This window comes from Paroedura picta, chromosome 3 (assembly GCF_049243985.1).
Source record: "Paroedura picta isolate Pp20150507F chromosome 3, Ppicta_v3.0, whole genome shotgun sequence".
Classification (NCBI taxonomy): domain Eukaryota; kingdom Metazoa; phylum Chordata; class Lepidosauria; order Squamata; family Gekkonidae; genus Paroedura; species Paroedura picta.
The window spans coordinates 91,759,791-91,783,684 of NC_135371.1; the positions used below are offsets into that span (position 1 = coordinate 91,759,791).

At 43.1% G+C, this 23,894-nt stretch overlaps 1 protein-coding gene across 3 annotated transcripts; it reads left to right on the top strand.

Annotated features, from left to right (window-relative positions):
* The first annotated feature begins 3,175 nt into the window (after nt 1-3,175).
* On the top strand, nt 3,176-22,736 carry SKP1 (S-phase kinase associated protein 1). Of its 3 annotated transcripts, none has more exons than XM_077326835.1 (6): nt 3,176-3,393; nt 6,565-6,661; nt 12,868-12,941; nt 17,914-18,057; nt 20,695-20,835; nt 22,317-22,736. In XM_077326835.1, the coding sequence occupies exons 2-6, from the start codon at nt 6,565-6,567 to the stop codon at nt 22,350-22,352; spliced, it is 492 nt and encodes a 163-aa protein (XP_077182950.1). In that variant the 5' UTR covers nt 3,176-3,393; the 3' UTR covers nt 22,353-22,736. The 3 variants fall into 3 exon arrangements, with proteins under 3 accessions (XP_077182950.1, XP_077182952.1, XP_077182949.1); XM_077326837.1 differs by lacking the exon at nt 3,176-3,393 and adding an exon at nt 3,544-3,811 and having other exon boundaries at nt 17,914-18,024; XM_077326834.1 differs by lacking the exon at nt 3,176-3,393 and adding an exon at nt 3,567-3,811.
* Nucleotides 22,737-23,894: the final 1,158 nt, after the last annotated feature.

The window sequence follows — 23,894 nt, forward strand, 5'->3', positions numbered from 1 at the left end:
TCACCAGCCAAGCAACCAAGTAGATTCTGGGGCTACGTGCATTCCTTTTGAAGGGGTGTATGTGAAGGGAAAGAGTTTTCCCTTCAGCCTAACTTCCTGGAAATGAGCTGTACTTCCAGGGGATTCTTAGACCTCACCTGGGGGCTGGCATTCCTAAACCTCAGTGGGATACAATGCTACACAGTTACTCCTCCAAAGCAGCCACTTTTGCCCGGGGAGCTGATCTTTATAGTCTGGAGATGAACAACAATACCAGGAGATCTCCAGGCCCCACCTGGACGTTGGCTGTCCCTGGTATGAACATATTCCTTGAAATCTGGAAGTGGAGCCTCAAAAGTGTGTAATGCCCCTACAGCCACCTAGGACCCCCTAACCTATTTCAGGTCAAGAAAACATTGCAGAGAAGAGGTAAGGTTGCAAGATAGGCTCACATTCTGGAATTCCACACTACCTAGGTGCGCATAAACCTGACTAAGGTCAAGACTGCTGTGCACAGAGAGACCTCCTCTTAGGGTTGCCAGCTTCCCTGTGAGGCTCTCAACCCCACCTTCCTCATGGGAGCCTGCTTATGGGAAGAGGAAGGGAAGGTGATTGGAAACTGCTTTGAGACACCTGAGGCCTGCTGGGTGACTGAGGACCATTCCCAGTTCTTTCAGGCCTCTCACAGCCCACATGCCTCACAGGTTGTCTATTGTGATGAGACAAAGGGAAAATGTGTTTGTAAATCGCTTTGAGACTCCTTTGGGTAGTAAACAGCAGGGTACAAAAATCCAGCTCTTCTTCTAAGGAGCCACCATGAAAGAAACATGTGGGCACATAACATTTTATAAACAGTAAAAAAAGAGACAGAAGGAGCAGGGAGGCCACCTGTGTACTGTACCCTATGGGGATTAGGGCAGGGGGACATTTCGGTGTCTGTGGCCTAATTCACAAAAGAAGGGAAATGACATTGAAAACAGAACTGGAAGGAATTGGTTGCCATGTAATCTCTCACTAAGAAGAGTCTCCTGTCTGATTTTTCCTTCACGTATCTGAAGACATAGCTCTGGAAACCACTATGCCACAATTCCCAAAGGTCAGTCTTCTCCCACACTCAACGAACATTCGAAACCACAGGTTCTCATGCACAAGTCTAATTGCAATAATTTTGGTGGGAAATGATTTAATGGGTTATCCCTATGAGGAGAAATGCGTTATTGTGCAATCTAGCCTAGTCCTTTATCAGTCCTGGACCAGGTAGAAAACATTATCCAGATGACTGGTCACAGGAATATGACTTCATCTTGTCCAGAGTGTGCAAGAATACATCTGTGAACTTTGGTGAGATCCATAAGTAGTGATGTGTGAAGCCACCTGGAAAAAGTTTTGTTTCAAATTTCATTTTCAGAACTTAAGCAGAGGAATTTCATGCAACCCTTTGCATTTCAATCAATTATTTTTGACTTGATCTACTTAAATCTGAGTTTTTCCTCACATTTTATTTATTTATTTTATTTATTTATATTTTAATATAATTAATATAATTTATTTATATTTTTGGCTTTGTATGCAAAAATGATTCCATTGTGACAATTTTATTACAGTTGCCGCTTATTAAATGTTATTGTGTACAATAACTGTAATTATAAATGCTTTATAGAGGCTTGTGATAATAGAATATATATGGGATTTATAAACACACACACTCATATAAAAATATGCTTAATAGGATACCTTAACAAGAACTCATTATACATTTAGGATCAGGACTAAGAAGATCTGAAGGGGGCCAACCATATCTAGCTAGCTACCAGCCATTAAATCCAATGACTTCACTGGTATGGCTACATTATGGCTCATTCACATCTCACCTTTCCCCCCTTCATTATTAAAGCAGACCTCCTAGAACCTTTGGATCACTAGAGTTTGTCTCCATCTCACTGCTGGCTACACAACACACAGTTAATAATTTTGCATAAGGTGATCTGTAGGATTTGAGAATATAAGGAATCATTCCATTATTTCATAGCATTTTAAAAATATTTTAATTTTTGTAACCTACTTTTCTCCTTGAGGGGACTCAAAGCAACTCACAACAGCACAAAGAAAAAATACAGTGTAAACAGACCAAATTCTATGTCTTGTTTTGGCCCAGGTTCAGTAGCTGGATCATCCAAGACCTTTCCAATGAGCCAAGATCCTACAGCCACACTTATAGTAGCTGAAACAGAAAAGGATATACTTGGTGGATAACATTACAGCTGGATGGGATGTTCTTTCCATGTTATATTTCTCCCCCAAAAAAACATTCTGTTGTGTATTTGCAGTCATAGGGCTGCCAACCTCTAGGTGAGGCCTGGAGATCTGTAACAATAACTGATCTCCAGTGACAGAGATCCTGTGGGGGAAAAAACTGCTTTGGAGAGTGGACTCCATACTATTATGCCTCACTGAGGTACTACCCATCCTCAAACCTGCTGAAATTTACCCATATGGAATTGGGAATAATACTTGCAACTGCCAGTGCTAATGAAGTATGTGTGTGTATAAAGCAAGGTCAAGTCATAGCTGACTTCTGGTGATCTCAGCAAAGGGCTTTCAAAACAAGTAAGCAAACATGGCTTGCCACTGCCTGCTAATGAAGTTTAATATAGGAAAAACAGTAAAGCCTTATAACTATTCCTAGGCTACATCCACAAGAGGGCATGAAAATTTATCATGATTGCAGTAGCCAGTGTGGGAATGGCCCACATAAAACCTGTTTGGCATCCCTAGTAGGTGCAGCTGCATGTGAGTGACTGCCGCTCCAAAGATGCTCAAGCAAGCTTTTATGGTTTCCCGGCAACGTACTGAATGCAATGGGATAGGGGGGGGGGTGACAAGCTGGAAATGCCACCCGGGGAGGGGGCTGCAGATGCATCGTTAAGGTCCAGCACGCGGGAAACTACCGGGGGGGGGGGTCGAAGCATCAACCGCAACGCCTCGCGACGCTTATTACGTACATCGCGGTCGCCGCCGTTGCCATGAGACCGTTCCTACTCAGGGCGTCTAAGTGCCTGCCTCAAGGACCTGCGAGCTCGGTGGCAGCCCAGGCCCAGTACCTCCATTTCCCAGAATACCAAGCCCCTTTTCTCTCTCTGGTCGAGCGGGCCGTAGAGGGGGGTGCGTGTCTGCCTTCCTTTGCTCCCCCTGTCCCCTCCCGCCCAGTTTTCGTTCGGGCGCGGCGCGGTCACAGGGTGCCTGCGAGAAGAGCCAGACGGAGGGCATTTCGGGGCCTTCGCGCCGCTTTGGCTCCGCCCCCCAATTCTATAAGAGGCGGCGGCCGTGGCTGGGCCTGAGGTTTTGCGCCGCGGCGTAGTCAGTCGGCGTCGGAGAAGGAGGGGCTAAGAGCCGCCAGCGCGTTGCTGCCTCACGGTGAGGGCGGCCGGGGCCTGCTCGGGGCCTGCTCGGGGCCTGCTCGGCGTTGGACGGGGGAGGAAGGGTCGAGGGCGGGGAGGCCCTTGCAGGTGGCTGCGAAGGGAGCGGCCTCTTCTCTTCCTCGGCTGGTGGGGGTGGGGAGGGAGAAGGTCTCGGGAACGGCTGGGCTTGTTGATGCGCTTTCTCTGTCCAGCAGCTGCGGCTTCCTGAGCCGCTGAGCCACGAAAACAGCCCCCCCTCCCCCTGGCGAGAGAGTTGGGAATTAAATGGCTAAAAAGAGGACGGGCCCCTGTGGAACAATATTTGCACTATAGGACGAGTTCCTGGGAGGGCACGGCCAGCTTGCACAAAAGGATGCAGAGTCGAAACGCCACAGCTGATTTCAATAGTTAACATTTATTGCTAATTTATTATGGTAATGTACAGGATTTTAATGTAAATGTTTTTTTGTACTTAATCTGAATTAATGTAAATTTATACAGGGATTGGGTGTGCTGTTAGATGTGAATTTAGTGTGAGTTCCGGAAAATAGGACAGACTATAAATCCCAGAATATATATAATAAAATAAACCTTATGAAAGCAGCTAGGAAGGGAGGCATTACATGGGGGCTTTGGTTCTCTGACATGATTTGACAGATGTAATTATATAATAGGAGATACTAGATCCTGAAATGAACTTTCTTGGTATCACCTTGGACAGTATGCTTATGATTTACCTTTTGGAATTTCTTTTGCTTATTTCTAAAGATCATTCAGTTCTGTGAGTCATGTATTTCAGTATAATAAAGTGTCATGCTGTTTTTTTGTGTACTATAACTTTTTAAAAGCATGTTACTATGGTGTTCACTATGATACTGGGAGTTGTACTAATGTACTTCTACTGAAAATGTTAATATGGTCGTGGAGGAAGTTGCAGATTGTAAAGGTTGTGCTTCTTTTTAAACTATGTTTATATTGCCCTTAGCTTGAACCTGTTACACTGACCAGATTTGTTATTTTTGAGTTGAGCAAAACTGGCAAGGTGCAATAAGAGCATTGGTAAACTGAGAGGTGGAGGGAGTGGATTGCATCTGTGGTGTGGTAACCACCCTCAAAAGACGTTTCAGCTTGATTCAGATGGAATGCCAAACTGTTTTGACACTGAAGAATAAATCCCCTTTCCTCCAGGCATTGAATGCTAGCCAGTTCTTGGTTATTGGTCATTCATAGCTTGCCATTGCTGAACTGGTGTGGCAAGCTGGTACTTATGTTTGGCCTTCAGATCAGGATTGTGATCTGAGAACAAAGCATGATTTGCATTCTTGATCTTTAGGGCCAATATGAGCTATACTCTGCTGATTCAAGTTTGATGGTAATGACTTACTGGAAATAAGAAAGTAAGTAATGTCATCAGACTGTATGAGGGGCATTGCCTTAGTGAGCCCAAGATTATCTCTTGTAGTCTTAACACTTGACTTAACATTGTACCTGAACTAAGCCCAACTAGTACATGGTGAAATAATTAGAACTGGCAAATTTTCTGTTTCCCTAAATAGAGTGTGATCCAATATATTTACTTTTTACCTTTGTTTTGTAAATGAGTTGAAGTATCTCAATCTTTATGTCCCAAGGAAAACAATCCAGATCAGATATGTATTTGTTTAATCTTTCTCCCCCTTCTCCACTTTTATGTTACAAATCAATTCTCAGTCAATTCCTTGGGATAAACATGTGATAAACATTAATTACAATGGTGACATTGGTATGGTATTGATAACAGCATTTATTTGTTCATACTTGTATGAAACAATAGATCTTCAGAAATTAAGAATTTCCCATGGGAACAGAAAGCACACAGAAATTTCTTCTACATCTCTGTAAGCAGACTGGTTTAAGTGTACAATTAGTAGCAGTTGTGACTCATTTTTACCTTTCCAGTACCAAAATTAAATGGTAACTACATCAATAATATGTATCACTTAGCTTTTGCAGCAATCTGTAATGCTTCTTAAAAGGGGAAAATGGTTGTACATAAGATTTCCTAGGAAAAAATTAAATCATTTTAATAGTAAGCAGGTACAGAGTCTTGCTATATTTTAGCTAAGATCACCATATGTTTTGAGAATTGATCTTGCTTCCAGATGGTTTCCCAAATGGGAATATGTATTTTAAAATTTGTTGAAAATTTATCGGGTGATATCACTATATATGGTCATGTCAACTCACACCACCCCAATGGCCAAAGATGGACCGTTGAAGGGGAGGGACCCCTGGTGAGCATATACAGAGTTATGCTTCACAGCAATATTCTGCACGATTGTACAATTTCTGGGGTTTCTTGAAGACTGAAGAATATTTCAGGGTTTTCTCAGTGGTAAAAAAAATTGAGAAAGGCTGAGTTAATTGTTTGCAAAATTCAGTTGAAGCTGCAATATCATTGAGCTTGTGTATTAAGAATAATGACTTGGGCCTCTTGCATCTTCTTATTTCATAAAGCTGCTTTGAATGGCCATAAGATTAGCTCACTTTGAACTTTAATACTATTGGTTTGTCATCTTTCTTTCAACTTAACAATTTGCTTTTGTAATGCATCAGTTATAAAGGCTAGTAGTCCTTCTGGTGCTAAAAAAATCCCCTGTCCTTGAGTACACTTGAAATTGCAATATCATAGGGTGGAAGCTTGCCTGCTGCCTAGCCTAGATGTCTGGAGTCAGAGCATTGGCTTTGCTGAGTCTCAAGCACTGGCTTTCTAATTCTGTAATGAGTATGTCTTCATTTGAAGGAAGGTAATACTGCAGGTAAGCAATGGGTTATTCAGACTGGTACTGAAATCAGTTTGTTCAGGTAAAGCAATTGCATATACAGTTTATTTTGCAAAGCAGCATCTAAATGAGATTCTGAAATAAGCTATTTGTGATACTTGAAAAACCTTGTCTAGTTTGAGCTTGCACACAGCTGGCAACTGGTGATAAGTAGTGTTACTCATGTAAAGCTAGGGAAGATACATTTGTAATCTGTGAGGTCCAGTATTCAAAGACATAAGTTTATTAGGTGAATTTAAGTAAGCAGTTACCTTTTAAGAGTTGCCCCCATCCTCACCTGCAGCACATAAAAATGGACCTGTGATCAATTATCACATTCTGTCATCAAAAGTACCTAAGGAAATAAACTTTTTTTCTGTTCTCAGATGCCTTCAATTAAACTGCAGAGTTCTGATGGGGAGATATTTGAAGTTGATGTTGAAATTGCAAAGCAGTCTGTAACAATCAAGACTATGTTGGAAGGTAAGAGTAGCATGTAGTTGATAACTTGCAGCCAGCCAGCTAGAGAAGGTGTGCATCATATGGAATATGTTTATTTCTGAGATAATACCATAGTACAGGAATATAGAAAGCTTGGGTTGATAGGTAATCCTATTATTACAATGATTTTGTGACTCCCTTTTAATTGGTTGGCTGTGAAATGTAATGTACTGTGGCATAGTCTTTTTCTGGGCCCTTAAGCTGGTACAGTAATTAAGAAGAAGAAGAGTTGGTTCTTATATGCCGCTTTCCTCTCCCCACAACAGACACCCTGTGAGGTGGGTGAGGCTGAGAGAGCCCTGATATCACTGCTCAGTCAGAAAAGTTTTATCAGTGCCGTGGCGAGCCCAAGGTCACCCAGCTGGTTGCATGTGGGGGAGCGCAGAATCGAACCTGGCATGCCAGATTAGAAGTCCGCACTCCTAACCACTACACCAAACTGGCTCTCCAACGTTATGTCCAAAATTATGATGGCCCCCAACGTTATGTCCAGGAGCGCCGTGGCACATGCAGACACCTTTTCTGGTTATCGCTAAGTATTTTTAGGAAATGAGTGGGGCCAGGTAGGACTTTTGCCCGGCAAGGCTTCTGGCTGACTTTTGGATATTTGCTTAATTGTGCAGATTTTGAAAAACGTTGCTTTGACCACAGTAGTCACCACAACACAAGAATCTACATTTTTACCAAAGCAATGGCAATAATTTTGTCTGTCTCCACCTCCTGCAGCAGTAATTTTGTGCCAGCCATGTTATTCCTAAGTCTACCAAGCCATGTCAGAATTTCAAATGTGCCCACAGGCTCAAAAAGGTTGGGGACTTCTGCGTTAGACTATAAATAAAGTGGGTGGCGATTTCAAGCTGCTGGTAAGAACTTATGGGTATTATTCAATTTCTGCACGAGTTTTAAGAGATTTGTGACACATTTAGTGGGTTTTTATTAGCATTAAAGGGAAATTAGCTGTTTGATTCTCCAGAAATAATGTACTTTGGACTTTCTGTTGCTGATGTCATGCTTCTATCTATGCCCACAAGATTTATCCCTAGGCAGCTCATTTTGTTTCTCCTTTGTTGTTTTAGAGCAGCTGATAGTTGGCTGAAATATAGATAAATCCATCCAATAACGGTGCAACTTACTGACATTTAATAAGTAGCAATTTAGCTAGATCTGTTACCTCAAAATCTTAATCCAGTAAATACATAGATTTTATTCAGTGATCATTCACATTTTCGAGGCCAATGTGAATTGAGATTATATTAAGAACACTTTGAAACTTCTGAAGAAAAAAATTGCTGAACTTAAGTCTGGTTTAATGGGTCTGATTAATTGGCCTTCAATGTGTTAACTAACATGCTCCATCTTGTTGGTGTTACTAATTGGGCCTCTCAGCCTGCTGACCTCTTATCAAGTTCAGCGGGTTAATTGGCTCTTCATGAGCCATATGAGGGGAGGGGGAGAATTAGGAATTTTCCAGAGAGTTCTTGCCAGGATGTATTCTGATTGGTTCATCATTGCCTGATCCAGGTGGTTCCAAAACTATAATTGGCTTAAAGGGGTTGTGCCGTGGAACCCCCCTGGGGTTGTGCTGTGGAAGGGTTTTCCCAAATGGGTGGAAATTAATTTTAATGATTTTTAAAAATCTGTTAAACATGTATCGGGTGATATGACCACTGCAAATGGGGACTGCAGCAAAGAAATTAAAAGACGCTTGCAGGTGGGGAGGAAAGCTATGGAAAATCTAGACAGCATCCTAAAAAGCAGAGCCGTCACCCTGCCAACAAAAGTGTGTCTAGTCAAGCCTGTCGTCTTCCCAGTTGCAATGTATGGCTGTGAAAGTTGGACCATAAGGTAGGCAGAGTATCAAAGAATTGGGGCTGGAGAAGACTCTTGCGAGTCCCTTGGACTGCAAGGCAAACAAACCAGTCAGTCCTAGAGGAGATCAGCCCGGACTGCTCCTTAGAAGGCCAGATCCTGAAGATGAAACTCAAATACTTTGGCCACCTCATGAGAAGGAAGGACTCCTTGGAGAAGAGCCTAATGCTGGGAGCGATTGAGGGCAAAAGAAGAAGGGGACCACAGAGAATGAGGTGGCTGGATGGAGTCACTGAAGCAGTTGGAGTGAGCTTAAATGGACTCCGGGGAATGGTAGAGGACAGGAAGGCCTGGAGGATCATTGTCCATGGGGTCGTAATGGGTCAGACACTACTTTGCACCCAACAACAACAACAATGACCATAAATAGGGTTGGGTGCATCAGCGTCTGAAGCAGCTGCTTGCACCCAAAGTAGCCAGCACTGCCTTGTGGAGGGAGAGGGGAGGTGCAGGTGCCGACTGGCACATCGACGCCCATGCCCCCCCCCCCCCCCGAAAAGCATTGCTGGCTGCTTTGGGCGCGAGTAGCTGCTTCAGATGCCGAAGCACCCAACCCTATTTATGGTCAACCCTGAAACGGTCAAAGATGGATCTGAAGGGGGTGGGAAGGGTAGCAGCAGCTCTAATTTTTTAGAGGGGCATGCTCAGCTCATTATGCAATTGTATGCCAATACAACAGTCATGCTAGTCCTGAACAGAGGTACCATTGCAAAATGCTTAAAAGAATGTTTAAAAATTAGTCAAGATATTTGGACCTATATAAATATGTGTTTGGTGTCGCACTAATTCTTGAGCATTACTGAGTAAAAGACCCCATCAAGGGGTCCAGACTTGACAGTTTTTAACAGGACCAGTGTTTGAGTTAAGAGGAGTCAAGGCCAAGTAGCTTTGGCCCATCCCCTCAGTCTTATTCCTGTACAAGCCTAGACAAGCTCTTCAGTGCCTTCCATTCCAAGTAAACGTCAGCAGAGACTTGTCCCTTTATAACATTGCCTGGTTTTTCACTGATGTACATAAGAGAATGTTTTAGTAACCTCTGTGCCTGTTTGCAGGAGGACATTCTAGTACTTGTCTTTCTGGCATGCAGGGGAGAAAGCTGTGGGTGAGATAGTAGTCTCCTGAGGTCCTGTTGGAGCAACCTTTCTCATCTTGTTTACTGTTCATAAACCCCTGAAACATTCTTTGGGCTTTGATAACCCCCCGAAATTGTGCGACTGTAGAACATGGTTGGGTAGGATAGCTGTGTACATACCCATCTGGGGCACCTCCCCACTCCCTCCATTCCTATTATTGGCCATTTGGGGGGAGGGAACAAGTCAGTGTGGACCTATCATCCGATAAATTTAAAAGATATATAAAAATTAACTCCCAGCCATTCACAAAAGCCTGAGTTAGAGTCTTGGGCAGCCAAGTGTCTACCCATGTTGTGTTACAGGGCCAACATGGTACCTTTTGAATCCCCCCCTCCCCCTCCCGATTTTTATAGGAAGCGGGTGAGGCCTAACTAGGACTTTTGCCCAGCAAGGCTTCTGAATGATGATTGGAGATTTGATTCAGCATTCAGATTTTTTAAAATGTTGCTTTGGTAACAGCTGCTATCACAGGATTTATACAGTGCTACTGAAGTTAGAGCCTCTTGTGGTGCAGAGTGGTAAGGCAGCAACATGCTGTCTGAAGCTGTCTGCCCATGAGGTTGGGAGTTTGATCCCAGCAGCCGGCTCAAGGTTGACTCAGCCTTCCATCCTTCCAAGGTCGGTAAAATGAGTGCCCAGCTTGCTGGGGGGTAAACGGTAATGACTGGGGAAGGCACTGGCAAACCACCCCGTACTGAGTCTGCCATGAAAACGCTAGAGGGCGTCACCCCAAGGGTCAGACATGACCCGGTGCTTGCACAGGGGATACCTTTACCTTTACTGAAGTTAAGCTGTTAAGCAATCATGCTGTGTCTGGCTCCACCTCCTGTGGCAGCCATTTTATTACGGTGCCTACCATTCAGAATTTGTACTTGCAGGTTCAAAAAGACTTCCGTCCTTCCGGTCTGAAACATTGTCTCATAAAGCGCATGTCAGCCAAGGATGGTAGAGAAACTGCTTTGTTACTGTCTGATTGTATTTGTGCTTTCTTGAATCCAGTGGTTTTCTTCCACATTAATGTGCATAGAACTTTGACCACCAGTTTCATATACACATTGGATGTAAAAAGGAATAGAAACTTCCACTGGCCCTTGGACAGTCCTGAACACTAGAACAGTGGTCCCCAACACTGGGCCGCGAAGGCCTTGGCGCCGGGCGCCGGCTCCTTCTTCCCTCCCCCCCGAAGCGAGAAGATCGTCAGGCCACGAGCAAATTGGCCGCCAAAACAGCCGATTAGCTCGCGGCCCGGCAAGCTTCTCGCTTCGGGAGGGGAGGGAAGAGAAGCTTGCCGAGCCGCAAGCTAATCGGCCGCTTTAGCGGCCGATTTGCTCGCGGCCCGGAGGGGCTGGGAGGGGAAGCCGTGGCCGCCGGCATGGCGGCGGCGCAAACGTGCCTGCGCGGACTGGGGCGCAAACGCGCCTGCACGGCATTCTGTGCAGGCGCGTTTGCGCTGGGGCTGTCGCGCTTGTGCGGGCCCCCGGGCCGCCCTCTCCCACCACTTCGCCGCAGTGGTCTGCGGCAATCAGAAGCTTGCGGACCGCTGCACTAGAATGTTCACAGAGAAACAGCTTGCTCTGTCAGAGTTTCTCTCATGGTGGCTACTGCCATAGCAAACAGCACGAAACTTGGCTGAATCCAGTACACTGCTTCTGTGAGGAAATAGGTCTTCCACCCATGGTACATACAGGAGAAGTTCAAGGGGCATTTCAAGTTGCAGCAGGAGAAAGGAGCTGCAAAAGCCATGTTCTGTGGGCCGAAGTTCTTGAAGCAACCAGTTTATTAAGATAGCTGCAAAGGAGGTACAGTGGTGGCTTTTCCTTCACCCTCCCCCATCTTATGCTCTGGGAGGTTGAAGATGGCTTAGAATATGTCCAACTGAAAAATGTTGTTTTGAGTGTATGTGCAAATGAACAAGGTTAAGTTGGGCAGTTAACCAGCGCAATCATATGTCTGCAAACCTCTAATAATAGTCAAGCAGTTTTGCTTTTCTTCACATTGCTAGGCAGACTAGAAATTTGGCTAGTGAATGCATTTTACCTTAGGATGGGTGCTAGGGTAGATTTCTATTTCTTTTAATTCATTTGGTTTTTAACAGATAAATGGAAATTGTGCTTTAGTATTTAATAAAATCTTCAGGAATCAGATTGCCTATAATTAATCAGCATCAAACTGATTCTGGATGACAGCCTTTGCTAGTGGCTGCCACACTAGGAGCTACCCTCACGGCTGCCTCCATCCTGGCATGAAGCCAGGGGAAGGAGATGGAGGTCCTCAATCTCACTCGGAGCCAGATGTGGAAGATGGGCAGTGGAGTCAGCAGGGCCCAGCACCGGGCCTGGCCAGCCACCACCACCTGTCTTTCATGGTGTTCCCTTTCTTGCTTCCTGTTGGGGGCGTGAGTGACAGGCATCATGTCCATATTTACTTCTGTTTCCCTGACCGCAACAGCAGATGTGCTACCACATCAATAATGTGAATCTTTAATGTCCACTTGTTTTGTGTTGGGAATGGATAGATGTCCTTAGATGTGTAATACTTAGTTGTTTCACTGTGAGTAAATTAATGAGTGTAAACTTTTTCCCTGGACTTTTGCTATAAACATAGGGTTGATTGAACAAGTGTTCATCCTTAACACTATTTCGCTCCCTTATATATTTGGGAAACAGTCTCCTGGGAGGATACTGTCCAGGTCCACCCTGATTGGCCCTCCCCCTTCAGCTCCCACCCCTCCTTGACTGCTAGAAGCCTTGTGACTGCGGCCTCCATTGTCGCCCATGAGGAGAGAGGCAGTTAACAGGGCTTTGCAGCCCGCAGGTACGCTCCTGCTGGGAGGGAGCGGAGGGGGGAGTTTGCAGCCTCCCTGCGGGCTGCAAAACCTCGTCACTGCCGGCGGGGAGGGGTCCCCACTCCCTTTAGCCCAGGAAGCGCTCTCGCCGCGGTGATGGCGCTTGCCGGCCCAAAGGGAGAGAAGCTTCCCACTCCCTTTAACCTGCTTTGCGGGCCACAGGGAGCCGCGGCCACCCTGCCGCTCCTTTCAAAGCCCATTTTTAAAATGGGCTTTGATACTAGTTTCTGAATGAATGTTGTAAACTAGCATCTAATTTTCTTTGAAATGAATATAAATTTCCACAAATATTGGATGTGAAAGATTTCTGCTATCTAATTGCTTGACTCTTCTGTTCTTAGATTTAGGAATGGATGATGAAGGTGATGATGATCCTGTTCCTCTTCCAAATGTTAATGCAGCAATATTAAAAAAGGTATGATAGTGAAAACCGTTATGTTTTTGTAATACATGAACAAATATGCTTTTAAATACTTTACCTGGTTGCATGAAGTCCAGCCTATTATGACATTGTAAAGGAAGGCAACTAGTGCTGGGAAAATGCGGTTGCACATCTTGTTTTGATCTAGAATAACCCAAAACATCTCCCAAATAGTGTCTGTTTTTGCTATTGCTGTATAAAATGTACTTTTGTGTTTATTATTTATTCAACTAGTAGAAAGCCTGCTCCAAGGAGAAAAGCAGTGGGCGCTAGCGGTACGGAATTCTTTTGTGGGGGGGAGGCAGTGGTGGCAAGGGGCGGAGAGGTCGCCTGTGGCCAGGCTGCAGCCACCTAGGGAGGGCTGTGTATGTAGGGGCCGGATTCGAGCTCAGACCATCTCAGTGGCCAGGACACACTCCACCCACTGGGACGTTTCACAAATGTATATAGGCACAGTTGGGTGCAGAACAGGTTTGGGCATGCCCAAGGAGACTTACGGATCCCAGTGGATTTCTGAATGCTCTGTGGGACCTAATTCCTCCTGGCGCTTCCCTAAATGAGCTAGTCAGTGGCTGACAGGACTGGATGCTGACTGCTGTTGATATCACCCCCTGACATTCTCTCTGCTTTTGTTCCGAGTGGGCCCCCTGCTATACAGATGAGCTCTGTGAGATGAAACAAGAACTGCGATAAAGCATTGAGAGCATCCTATGGATTGTTTATGAAAAACTGCGAGATGGCAGTGAAATCCGTAAAGTGGGGTTTCTACTACCACAGGGTAGGGTAGTTCAGCCACTCACCACCCAGAAAAAAGGGCACCCAAAGCAATAACGATTTGGAAATTAGCTGTGAGGCATTTTTGAGCTATTTCATGCATAAAGTCTCAACACTCATCCATGACCTTCCCCCAACCTTAGACACAGAAAGAGAACTAGAGGCCCTTTGGCTGGCTTCAAAGGAAATACTAGATGGCTTCAGATAGCTCTTGCTGACTGAAGTGGACAGGATGCTAACTCAAATGAGGCTGACCACATGCTCCCTGGACCCCTGCCCCTCTTGGCTAATCAGAAGGACAGCTAGGAGTATAAGGGCCCCGTCCGGGAGACAGTCAATTGCTGGCTCACAATGGGAGAATTCCTGGTGGTGCTGAAGGAGGCAGTGGTACAGCCATTACTGAAAAAAACATCTCTGGACCTGCGGGAACCTGCCAACTACTGCTCTGTCTCGCAACTCGTGTTTCTAGGAAAGGTAGTGGAAAAGGCGACTTATCAGCATTCCTGAATGAAGCTTTGATTCTGGACCCAGCCCAGTCAGGCTTTCATCTTGACCATGGGGTTGAAACAGTGCTAGTTAATTGTAAAATGTTACTGTGTTTAACATTTTGTTCAAAACTATTGATATTCCCTGTAAAAAGGTAAAGGTAAAGGTATCCCCTGTGCAAGCACCGAGTCATGTCTGACCCTTGGGGTGACGCCCTCTAGCGTTTTCATGGCAGACTCAATATGGGGTGGTTTGCCAGCGCCTTCCCCAATATTCCCTGTATTGATATGTTAAATTTAAAAATGTGTTCTGTGTAATTTACCAGCATCACAACAAACTGTGAGCTACAAACTTTATTGTAAATTGTTCTGAGCCGCAAGGAAGGGCGGTATAGAAATGTAACAAAATAAAAATATGCATATACAATAACCAAATTTGATATTTTAAAATTGAATTAAAATAATTAAACCAATATTGGCCTTTGGTTTAAGAATATGTGTCTATTCCTGGCTAAGAATCTTTGCCAGCTATATGTTCGACAAGAACGGCACATGGAACTTCCGCTACAGTTTTATTGGTTTAAAATCAACATTGCACCTAAGCAGAATTCCAGCTGAGTGACATATTCGTTGAGCACATTCCAAATAGACTGCTGTTGAAAGGTTTGTGACATTCTGTGAAAAAACAATGAATTCAAGTCCATCCGTTTCAAGAAGTAAACAAAGCTTAAGCCTTCACAAAACTGTATAAAGAAGTTCCCTGGTAATACAAACACATGACCTGGAAGTTATACAAACTTCAACCCTCTTAAAGGGCAAATACTGTTTACATTCTCCTTTACATCTCATGTATGCAGTTGCTACGTACAGACAATTTATGATTCTGCCAGGCACCACACAGTTAGCAGCCCAATTTCTTGAACCTCTTACCGTCTCACTTAAGTCAAATGTTGATCTAGATCTCCCACAATCAATGGTACATGGTAAACAAGTGGGTGGGTGGGGCCCAATAGAAGTTATATACTAGCATATCATTGGCCCCAACCAAAATCCTGGTGGAGGAACTCTGTCTTGCAGTGTGTTCAAATATGTTCTCAGAGTTCATTCTACCAGGCAAATGCCAGGATGGGAAATGTTTGGTCTTGGTTGAGGCTAGACATATTTCCTTGGTGCCAGGGACCACCATCTGGTTGGTGTTGGCAGACCATAATGCTCCTTCAGAGGGTATAGATAGAAAGGCGGTCTCTCAGATACACAGCACCTGGACCACAGATAGCCTTATGGGTACCTTATGCTGGATCCAGAATTCAGCTGGGAGCTAGTGCAGCTGTTGGAGCACTGGTAGAATGTTTGCCTTCTTGGATGTTCTCGTAAGAACCTTGACTGCTGTGTTCTGGATCAGTTGCACTTTTCCGGTGCAAGGATAAGGGTAGGCCTACATAGAGCGAATTACAGAAGTCCAGTCTAGAGTTGACTGTCCCATGGATGACTATGGCTGGGTGTTCTGGGGTCAAGTAGGGTGCTAGTAATTTGGTTTGGTTTGTTAAAGATGGAAAAATGCCAGCTGTGCTACTTTTGAGACCTAAACCTCCATAGATAGGGAGGCATCAAAGATCACACCCAGCTCCCTGGCTGAAGAAGCACTAGGCAATTGAATCCCGTCCAGGTAGGATGAGTGTGTTTCCTCGTTTGGTCCTTTCCTATCTAGCCACAGGACCTCCATCTTTGAAAAGCCTCTTTATTGTATGGCATTATTAGAAATGAGGGGAGTAGTTGTTATTCCCATTCTTATGCCATGATGCGTTTGCAGATTCTTTGTAATTTCTCACCTTGTGTAGTCCTAGTACTGGAGTCCAGTGTCTGTCACCAAGCTGTGAAACTGCCCATCTGTTTTCTTTCTGTTGTGCCGGCATACCACTTCTATCCTTGTTCTAATTACAAACCCAATTCTTTATAAACAAGATATGAGAAATGACATGTGCCTGTTTTTATGCAGGGATAAGATATTGTGTTATGATGGCAGAATTAGCATTGTTCTAATGTAAAATTAAGATGAGGGATACCTTTTAAAAGAGAAGTGGGACAGGCATTCCTAGCAGTGGAGCAGTATCAAGTGCAAGACTCTTTCAGCAGAAAGAATTGGTGAAAGCAGATGGTCAGAAAATTTCCTTGCTTGTTTAGATGCAGATACTAGCTATAGATTAAGCCAAAGTTATGAGGGTTAATCCATGTCTCATCAAAATGATTAAATCCATGCACAGTTTGCTTTATTTCCAGTCTTCCTCCTTTGACAGCATAGACATATGCAGTTACTTGAATTAATTAATATTTACCGTATTTGCCGGCGTATAAGACTACCCCCCAACATTTCCACTCAAAATATAGAGTTTGTTACATTACATTACAGTACTATGGGCCACTATGGGCAGCTATGTCTATCCCAACTGAAGTGCACCCAGCGTATAGGACGACCCCCTCCCCCACTTGGAGGCATGTTTTTCAGGGGGGAAAAGTAGTCTTATACGCCAGCAAATACTGTATTTTAGTCACTTAGATCAAAGCAGCACAATTTAATTTGCGCAATGTAGCATTCACATTGATTATTCCATTCTCATTTACTTCCAATCATGCGTGATCCTTTACATCAGTGGTTCTCAATCTTGGGGTTGGGACCCCATTTGGGGTTGCCTGGCCCCTTCCCCGGGTTCACCAGGTTGCCTGCTGCCATGGTGGCAGGTGGCAGCGTGTAGTGGTGGCGGTGGCCAGCGGGCATCGGCAGTGTGTGGAGGTGGGTGGCGGCGGCGGAGTCATGGCAATGGCTGCCTCCACGCCACCTTGATTGTTGTGCGCATTCATGCGCACACGTGTTTCCAGCTCCCCACTGGCTCCTTCTGCAGTTGTCCAGCCTGCCCGGATGGTCACGCCGGCACCTGCCGAGGAATGTGCCAAAACTAGCAAGAAATGGACCCCCCTCCCCCATAGGTCCAAAGTTGCCCGTCTTGACTAACTCTGTCCGGCAAGCCCCGCGTGCTCTGCAGCAGGGCCGCCACGGAATCCCCCCGTGGTTAAAAGAAGGGAGAAAGGAGAGAAGTGGCAAGCCAAGGTAGCAAGATGCACGCCCAAGCCCGGCCTGGAATGGGTCAACGAGAAATGTTGATGCAGTGGCGGTGGCAGCAGCAGCCCCCTCCAGTCACCTCCTGTAGGAGGGTTGTCCATGGCCACGGCTGGAGGAGGCTGGCGGATGCGCCTCCGCAGCACTAGCTGGGAGGTCCTCCAGCAGGGTCCCCGCTGGGCTTTGGCACCAAAATTGGGATCACAGAGAAGAAAAGGTTGAGAACCACTGCTTTACATTAGTGTCTGTCACTTAAAAAGTAATACATGGTTACATACATTGCAAAATTGGAATTCAGAAAGCAAGAACAATAAATATATGAAACATGGTTCACAGCATCTGCAGGCTGTGGGCTTTGAGTTTATGCTGCTGCCGTTTTCCTCCTGAGATGTTAGTAAGTTAATTCTGGCAGCAGCTTATAATTCTAAACAGTTTAATGGCAAGATTGAGAAATGATCAGCAATTGTGCACTTCTGTGGTAAAAAGGGCTTTGGATGCGGAAGTTTGAGCGCTGGTGAAAACTAAACAATTTCTTAGTTGTAAAGATGATACATTTTACTCTGAGGCTCAGAAGTTTACTTCTTTCCTATTTAAGGTGATCCAGTGGTGTACCCACCATAAAGATGACCCACCGCCTCCTGAGGATGATGAAAATAAAGAGAAACGAACAGATGACATCCCTGTTTGGGACCAAGAATTTCTTAAAGTAGATCAAGGAACTCTCTTTGAACTTATCCTGGTGGGTTGGCTTCTTGAATTCCATTTGGATGCCAGGTTTTACAGATACTGAATATAGTTAGATTTGCCTGAGGAGCTAGAGAAAAAAGACTTGCCCCTTTAATAGAGTTTTAATGGGTAGCTTAAGCTTTCATGGCATGGAAGAAAATAAGGCCCCCTGCTCAGCAGTTTCCTGTTAAGCTTCTATTAAAGGGACAGGACTTATTTTTTCCCAGGCAGCATGTAACCCTAAATATAGTAAAATAATAGGGTATTTGAAGGGAATTGCATGTTATGGAATTCATATTATTTAATATTTGCAGGAACATTAGCTTCTTAGTTCTACTAAGTAAAAGCCTATAATATTAGTACTCCAAGGACTAGCTTCATTACTACAGAAAAACATGTTTATAGTATAAGCAGCTTATTTAACCAGGCCAACATTAATGACTAAAACCTAGATTTTTGTAACTGGTAGACTTTGATTAAATGTGGCCTTTTGTATCTATAAATGAAATGAGAGAGCATGAAGTGAGTGGCTAGTGTGGCAGCTATATGTTTCAGTGATAGACCTTTGTATATTTACGTGACAAGTATGTTGTGGTCTCTGATGATGTCAGTGAAGAGTTTTACAGCTGAGGAAAACAAATCTCTGCTTCAATTCTTCACACAATGTGGCACTTCTCTTCTTTATCTTAGAAAGGGGCTTAGGAGTAATTTTTCTCCCCCTTACTGACCAGTAATGGGCCCAAAACAGATGGTCATGAGAGCAGTGTAAAAAATCAATCCTACCCAGTCGGTTCCATGTTTAATCCTCAGACTTTTGTACATGCATATACTCTAGACACATATCTATTTGAACAAGACCTACCTACCAGATTAGTGCAAAGGGACAAATTATAAGAAAGACACCACCTTTCTGCCACCTCTCTGAAGTAACAGGGAATTTAGGTTTTACTCTTGGCTTATGAGGGAACTTCCTGATTGGTGGGAGGTGTGGTCAAAGAAGAGTCTGTGTCTTGAGATCCTATCCAAATAAGGATAGAAAGGATTTTGTATTTTTTCTTTATTAGTGTATTGTTATAGGGCCAAAGCTCACACTGATCTGTAGAAAACGTTTAATGTTAAGCTCTCAACTTAAATCTGAAAATATACCTGTCAGGATGGCTCTTAGAATGGGTCAAGTATAAATTGTTTTGTAGATGTATCTGTACTAAGGATAAGGAGAAGCTATGAAATCCTCTTGTAATTTTTTTTTTTTTGTACATCTTTAAGGCAAAACCCTACTTTCTTTTCCCTACATTAGAGTATTGATACAGGGCCAAAACTCATACTGTTCTACAAGAAATGTTCAATGTTAAACATCTAACTTAAACCTAGAAATATCTGTCAGGATAGCTCTCAGATTGTATCAAGCAGTTAACATGAGGTCTACGATCTCTCAAGTAGGTTGATTATTAACAACTTCTCTTTTGTATATCTAAATAGGCCTTTTTAAAAAAATGTAGTGGAAATGTGGATGGCTCTTAGACTCAGTTTTGGGCAAAAGTTCATATCATTGTGTAGTTAATGTGGGGTCGTATATTTTCAAATGATGAATATATTTTATATTTTATAGTTCTTTGTATTAATAACTCGTATTGCATTTTATATTTCTATCTTTATGAAAATAAAAAAAAACTTGTATATAAAAAAAACAAATAAGGATAGAAAGGAAACTTTTTAGAAGGGAAGGAGAAAGGTATTGGGGGTGATCTTGATTAGGCAATGCAAAGTAGTGCCCAAGACGTATGTGTTGTTTAATGTTGTCATGCACCAATTCTCCTGGTTCTCATGCTTAGCTCTATAAAGCAGTGCACCTAGCTATGAGTAGTCATGGAGCTAAGATGAAGGAGAAATGAGAATGGCTTAGCGAATATAGGGATTTGATGGCAATACTGGTTGTCTTCCTCAGTACTTTTCAAAATGGTCCTTCAAGAAAACCACTTGGTAACCACCATGCTGGTTATATTATAGAACATGAATTTCAGAATTAATAATACCTGCTTGTTCTAAAAAAGGTACTTAATCCATACAGACACCCAAATGGAATGAGAAAGCTTTTTGATTTAAATGTAGATTTAGGCAAATATTAATTTTAAGTGAAGTACTTTTTCTGCTGACATCTAGGGTGTTATAAAGTAACATTGCAGTATAAAAAAGCCCTCACTGTTGTGTAGCTCGAAGCCTAAAAAGCCCTTGAAGCAATTTTTGGTATACAATTATTGAAACAGAATAAAAACCTATAAAATCTCGACTTCAGTAATGCAAACTGTCACTAATCAAGCAGCTCATAAAATCACAATTAAAATCTGCAGCCTAAAAATCAAGCTAAGTTTAAAAGATAAAAGCATCAGTAATTCCAGATGATATAAAATTTTTACACTTGATATTTCTTGCTGGCCCTTTATCTGGCACCTATAACTATGAACGGCATAGGTAGATATATAGAGCTAGTCTCCACCCATCTTTAGCCCACAGATTGGGTCTAAAGAGAGAAAGATCTAAAGATCTATAATGCTGATCATGTATATGAAAGAAATGGTGATCCTTTTAAGTATTTGTTTTTAGGAGTAGGAAAGAAATGAAGACTTTAAATCTGCCCACTTTTTCTTTACAGGCTGCCAATTACTTAGACATCAAAGGTTTGCTTGATGTGACATGCAAAACTGTTGCAAATATGATTAAGGGGAAAACACCAGAAGAAATCCGCAAGACTTTCAATATCAAGAATGACTTCACTGAAGAGGAAGAAGCTCAGGTATGCTGTAGTTTCACCTCTGCCTGTGAGAGGACATAATGCTTTGCTCATTTGCTGGGCTTAAGTAACATTTTTCTTTGGATAAATATCAAAGCAGCTCAGGGTCAGGTTCACATGGACTCAAACTATGTTTCAGAGACCTTAAAGCAATAAGATAGAGAAATAAACCTTTTCTGGATCATAAGGAATTGCTGGGAAGAGATGCTTATAGCTGCCGTTTGCTGGATCCAATCCATTGTAATGGTTCCCACAACACCCCCCCCCCAAGTTTTCCATTGTCTATGGCATTTAGAGCAACTGTTCCGGAATGAAATTAGGCAGCCTGGTCTTCAAGTAAGCTAATTTATGTTTACTTAGCTTCTGTTAACTCGTTATCCAGTTTTGATCAATGCTGCCTTGTTCCCACGCAGTACATCTTGATTAACTCAGAAAGCAGAGTGTAAACCCAGTACCTTGCCTCCATCATTGCTGAGTAGCAAGTATACTCACCAGTGCAGGAGCTTGAGCTTGTAACTGCTGCAGATAGCACAGCGAGGGCACCATGTGACTGGCTGCACCCTCTAGTCCATAATTACCTACAGTCAACAAGGATTATGGGGGGAATCTTAACCATTTCCAAGCAGCAGTTCCTGTGAGCTCTGAATCTTCCCAGCTGCCACCAGCAGAGCTCCTCTGTCTTTGCTTCCCCCACACAATATTGAGGAGCAGTGAAACATGCTGTTCTGAGGGACAAGGAGGCCAATGTGTTGGCAGCTAGAATATCAACCACAGCCCCCTGCTTGGTTACACTGGCAGTTCTGGATGTCTCAGCCAGCTCCAACAAGATCGTGCATTTGCAGGGATGCTTGCAATGCCTTGGGCTTACTGAGAGGCACTGATCTCTGTCTTGTGTTTACAACCAAGGAAGAATATCACTTCATGTTCTCCTAATGGAGAATTGAGGAGGAGAGAAAGAACTTCCCAGACCCATCCAATGAAGCCATCACTGGGCATAATGTCAAATTTCTAGGAATTTTGAAACCAGGAAGAAAAAAAAATTCCCTTTTTCTGTGGGAAAAATTGTTTTTTTGATTGACATATTTACATGCCAATCAAACCTAAACTATTTTACTACTTTAATAAAATGCATAATAGATTATTTAAAATGCATAACACTTTTTAAAAGTATTATCTCAAAATTCCTGGTTTTCCATTGGAAAAATTTGAAAGGAAGGCCGTGGGGAAAATACTTCCCCCAAATGTCACCACTTCCAGGGTTCCCTAAAGCCTGAAAAACAGGCTTCCTTCAGGATCAAAGGTTGAAAAAGGCTGCTCTAATTTGAGATCTGCAGTAGGACTCTCAAATATGTTTATGATTTCCATATTTGGACTGTCAGATGCAGTTATCCTGACCTCAGGTTATAGGAATGGCATTTAGTTTGGGTGACTCTTAAGCTTCAGACTCATCAAGTTCTGTAGATGTATTTTTTTTTTATTTCTAGGTACGCAAAGAGAATCAGTGGTGTGAAGAGAAGTGAAGTCTTGTGCCTGATACTTAACACTGTAAGGATCGGTCCAAATACCAAGTTGCACTGCTCTGTTTATAATTGTTAATATTAGACAAATGCAGCAGCAAATGAAGTTATGCTAGTAGAGTGGTGTTCTCTGCATGTGTAATGTTTGAATATAGATTTAAAATTCTACGGTTGAGTTTTTACCAGTGTAATCTGATGTCCTTACTTTTCCTCTACTCTGAATAAAACTGAACTAAGTGTGGACTTCTTACGGCAATTAGCACTGCAAGCTAGCCTTTCCATGCTCTTAATTGTATCATTGTAACATTAAAATATGTAGGATGTCAGAAATCCAGAATCCTCTGGCATTGTAAATAAAACCACTTGCAAAAGTTTTCTGAAACATAACTCACATGGCCTATTTTCATTCACAGAATATTTAGTAGCTTCTTAGGCTACAAGGTGTTGGGGAATCCAGTTGGAGAACTGGAGATTTATTTCAGACTTTTTCCGTCAGTGAGATCTGCCAGCAAACCCTGCTAACTTTGCCAGTTCTGGTGACATTATGTAGGCAATCATGACACAGGCAGCAGGAACTAGGCACCTGAACACCTCTTGTTGTAGGTCATGTAGAGATGGAGTTCCCACGTGGAAATAGGTACCTATTGCTCGAGTCAGTAAATTATATCCACTATGTGACCAAAAACAGACTTTACCAAAGGTAGCATTTCTCGGTGCAGGTTGGTACCTGCTGCTGGCAAAGCTATGGTATTTTGCTATAGCTCATTGAAGTTTTTTGTAAATCTGTTAAAGTTGAGTCACTGCATTTGACTTTGTTTACAGCAGCACATGTCTTGATTACATGCATGATGTCATGCTGATCGAATGGTCTCCTAAGGGAAAATGCCACTTGCAAATATCTGGGTATTTTCTCCCCCTCTTAGTTCTACGGTTCCTTTATAGGGATTGGGGGTGTGGTGGGGGGAGCTGTAAGATATTTACTTACCCTGTATTGCATTCTCTATCTGTATGGACAGTAGAGTAGAATAAAATCTTAATAAACATAATTCACTCCAGAGATCAGTGGTGATCAGTGTTTAATGAAGAATGAGATAATATGGGTTTTACTATAGTGCTTATAATATATAGAATTCATTTTTAAAGATAATTTCTGAAATGCTATTCATTTGTATAATGAGTGGGATATTTCTATCAGAAAGATGAGTTTCAGAAGGCAATACATGGACTTCTAAACAAATCCAATTTCTGACTTAACCTGGGTGTAGTCTGCACGGAGCATTTATTCCAATCCCAGGTTGATTCAGTCCTTGCCATCTCCACTGAATGCGATTTCCATTTTGATTTTGACTGATTTAAATTTTCCCTCTGCAACAAGCATGATTGATCTGGAGTGACCTTACCTTTATCCTGCAATATCCTAGAGTGGATATAACCCTCAATATTTGAAGAACTGGATTGAGAAAGCATGAGGAGCTCTGCCTGTTTTGAATTTGTTCCTGAACTCCGTGGTAGAGAAGCCCTGATTGGTCAGTTCCTGGTTTCCAG

Bases quoted from the DNA above. Each gene is read 5' to 3' on its own strand.
- SKP1 (XM_077326834.1), top strand. The intron at 18,058-20,694 runs GTGGGTTGGCTT...TTTTCTTTACAG, and splicing joins CTCTCTTTGAACTTATCCTG to GCTGCCAATTACTTAGACAT. The intron at 20,836-22,316 runs GTATGCTGTAGT...TTTTATTTCTAG, and splicing joins CTGAAGAGGAAGAAGCTCAG to GTACGCAAAGAGAATCAGTG.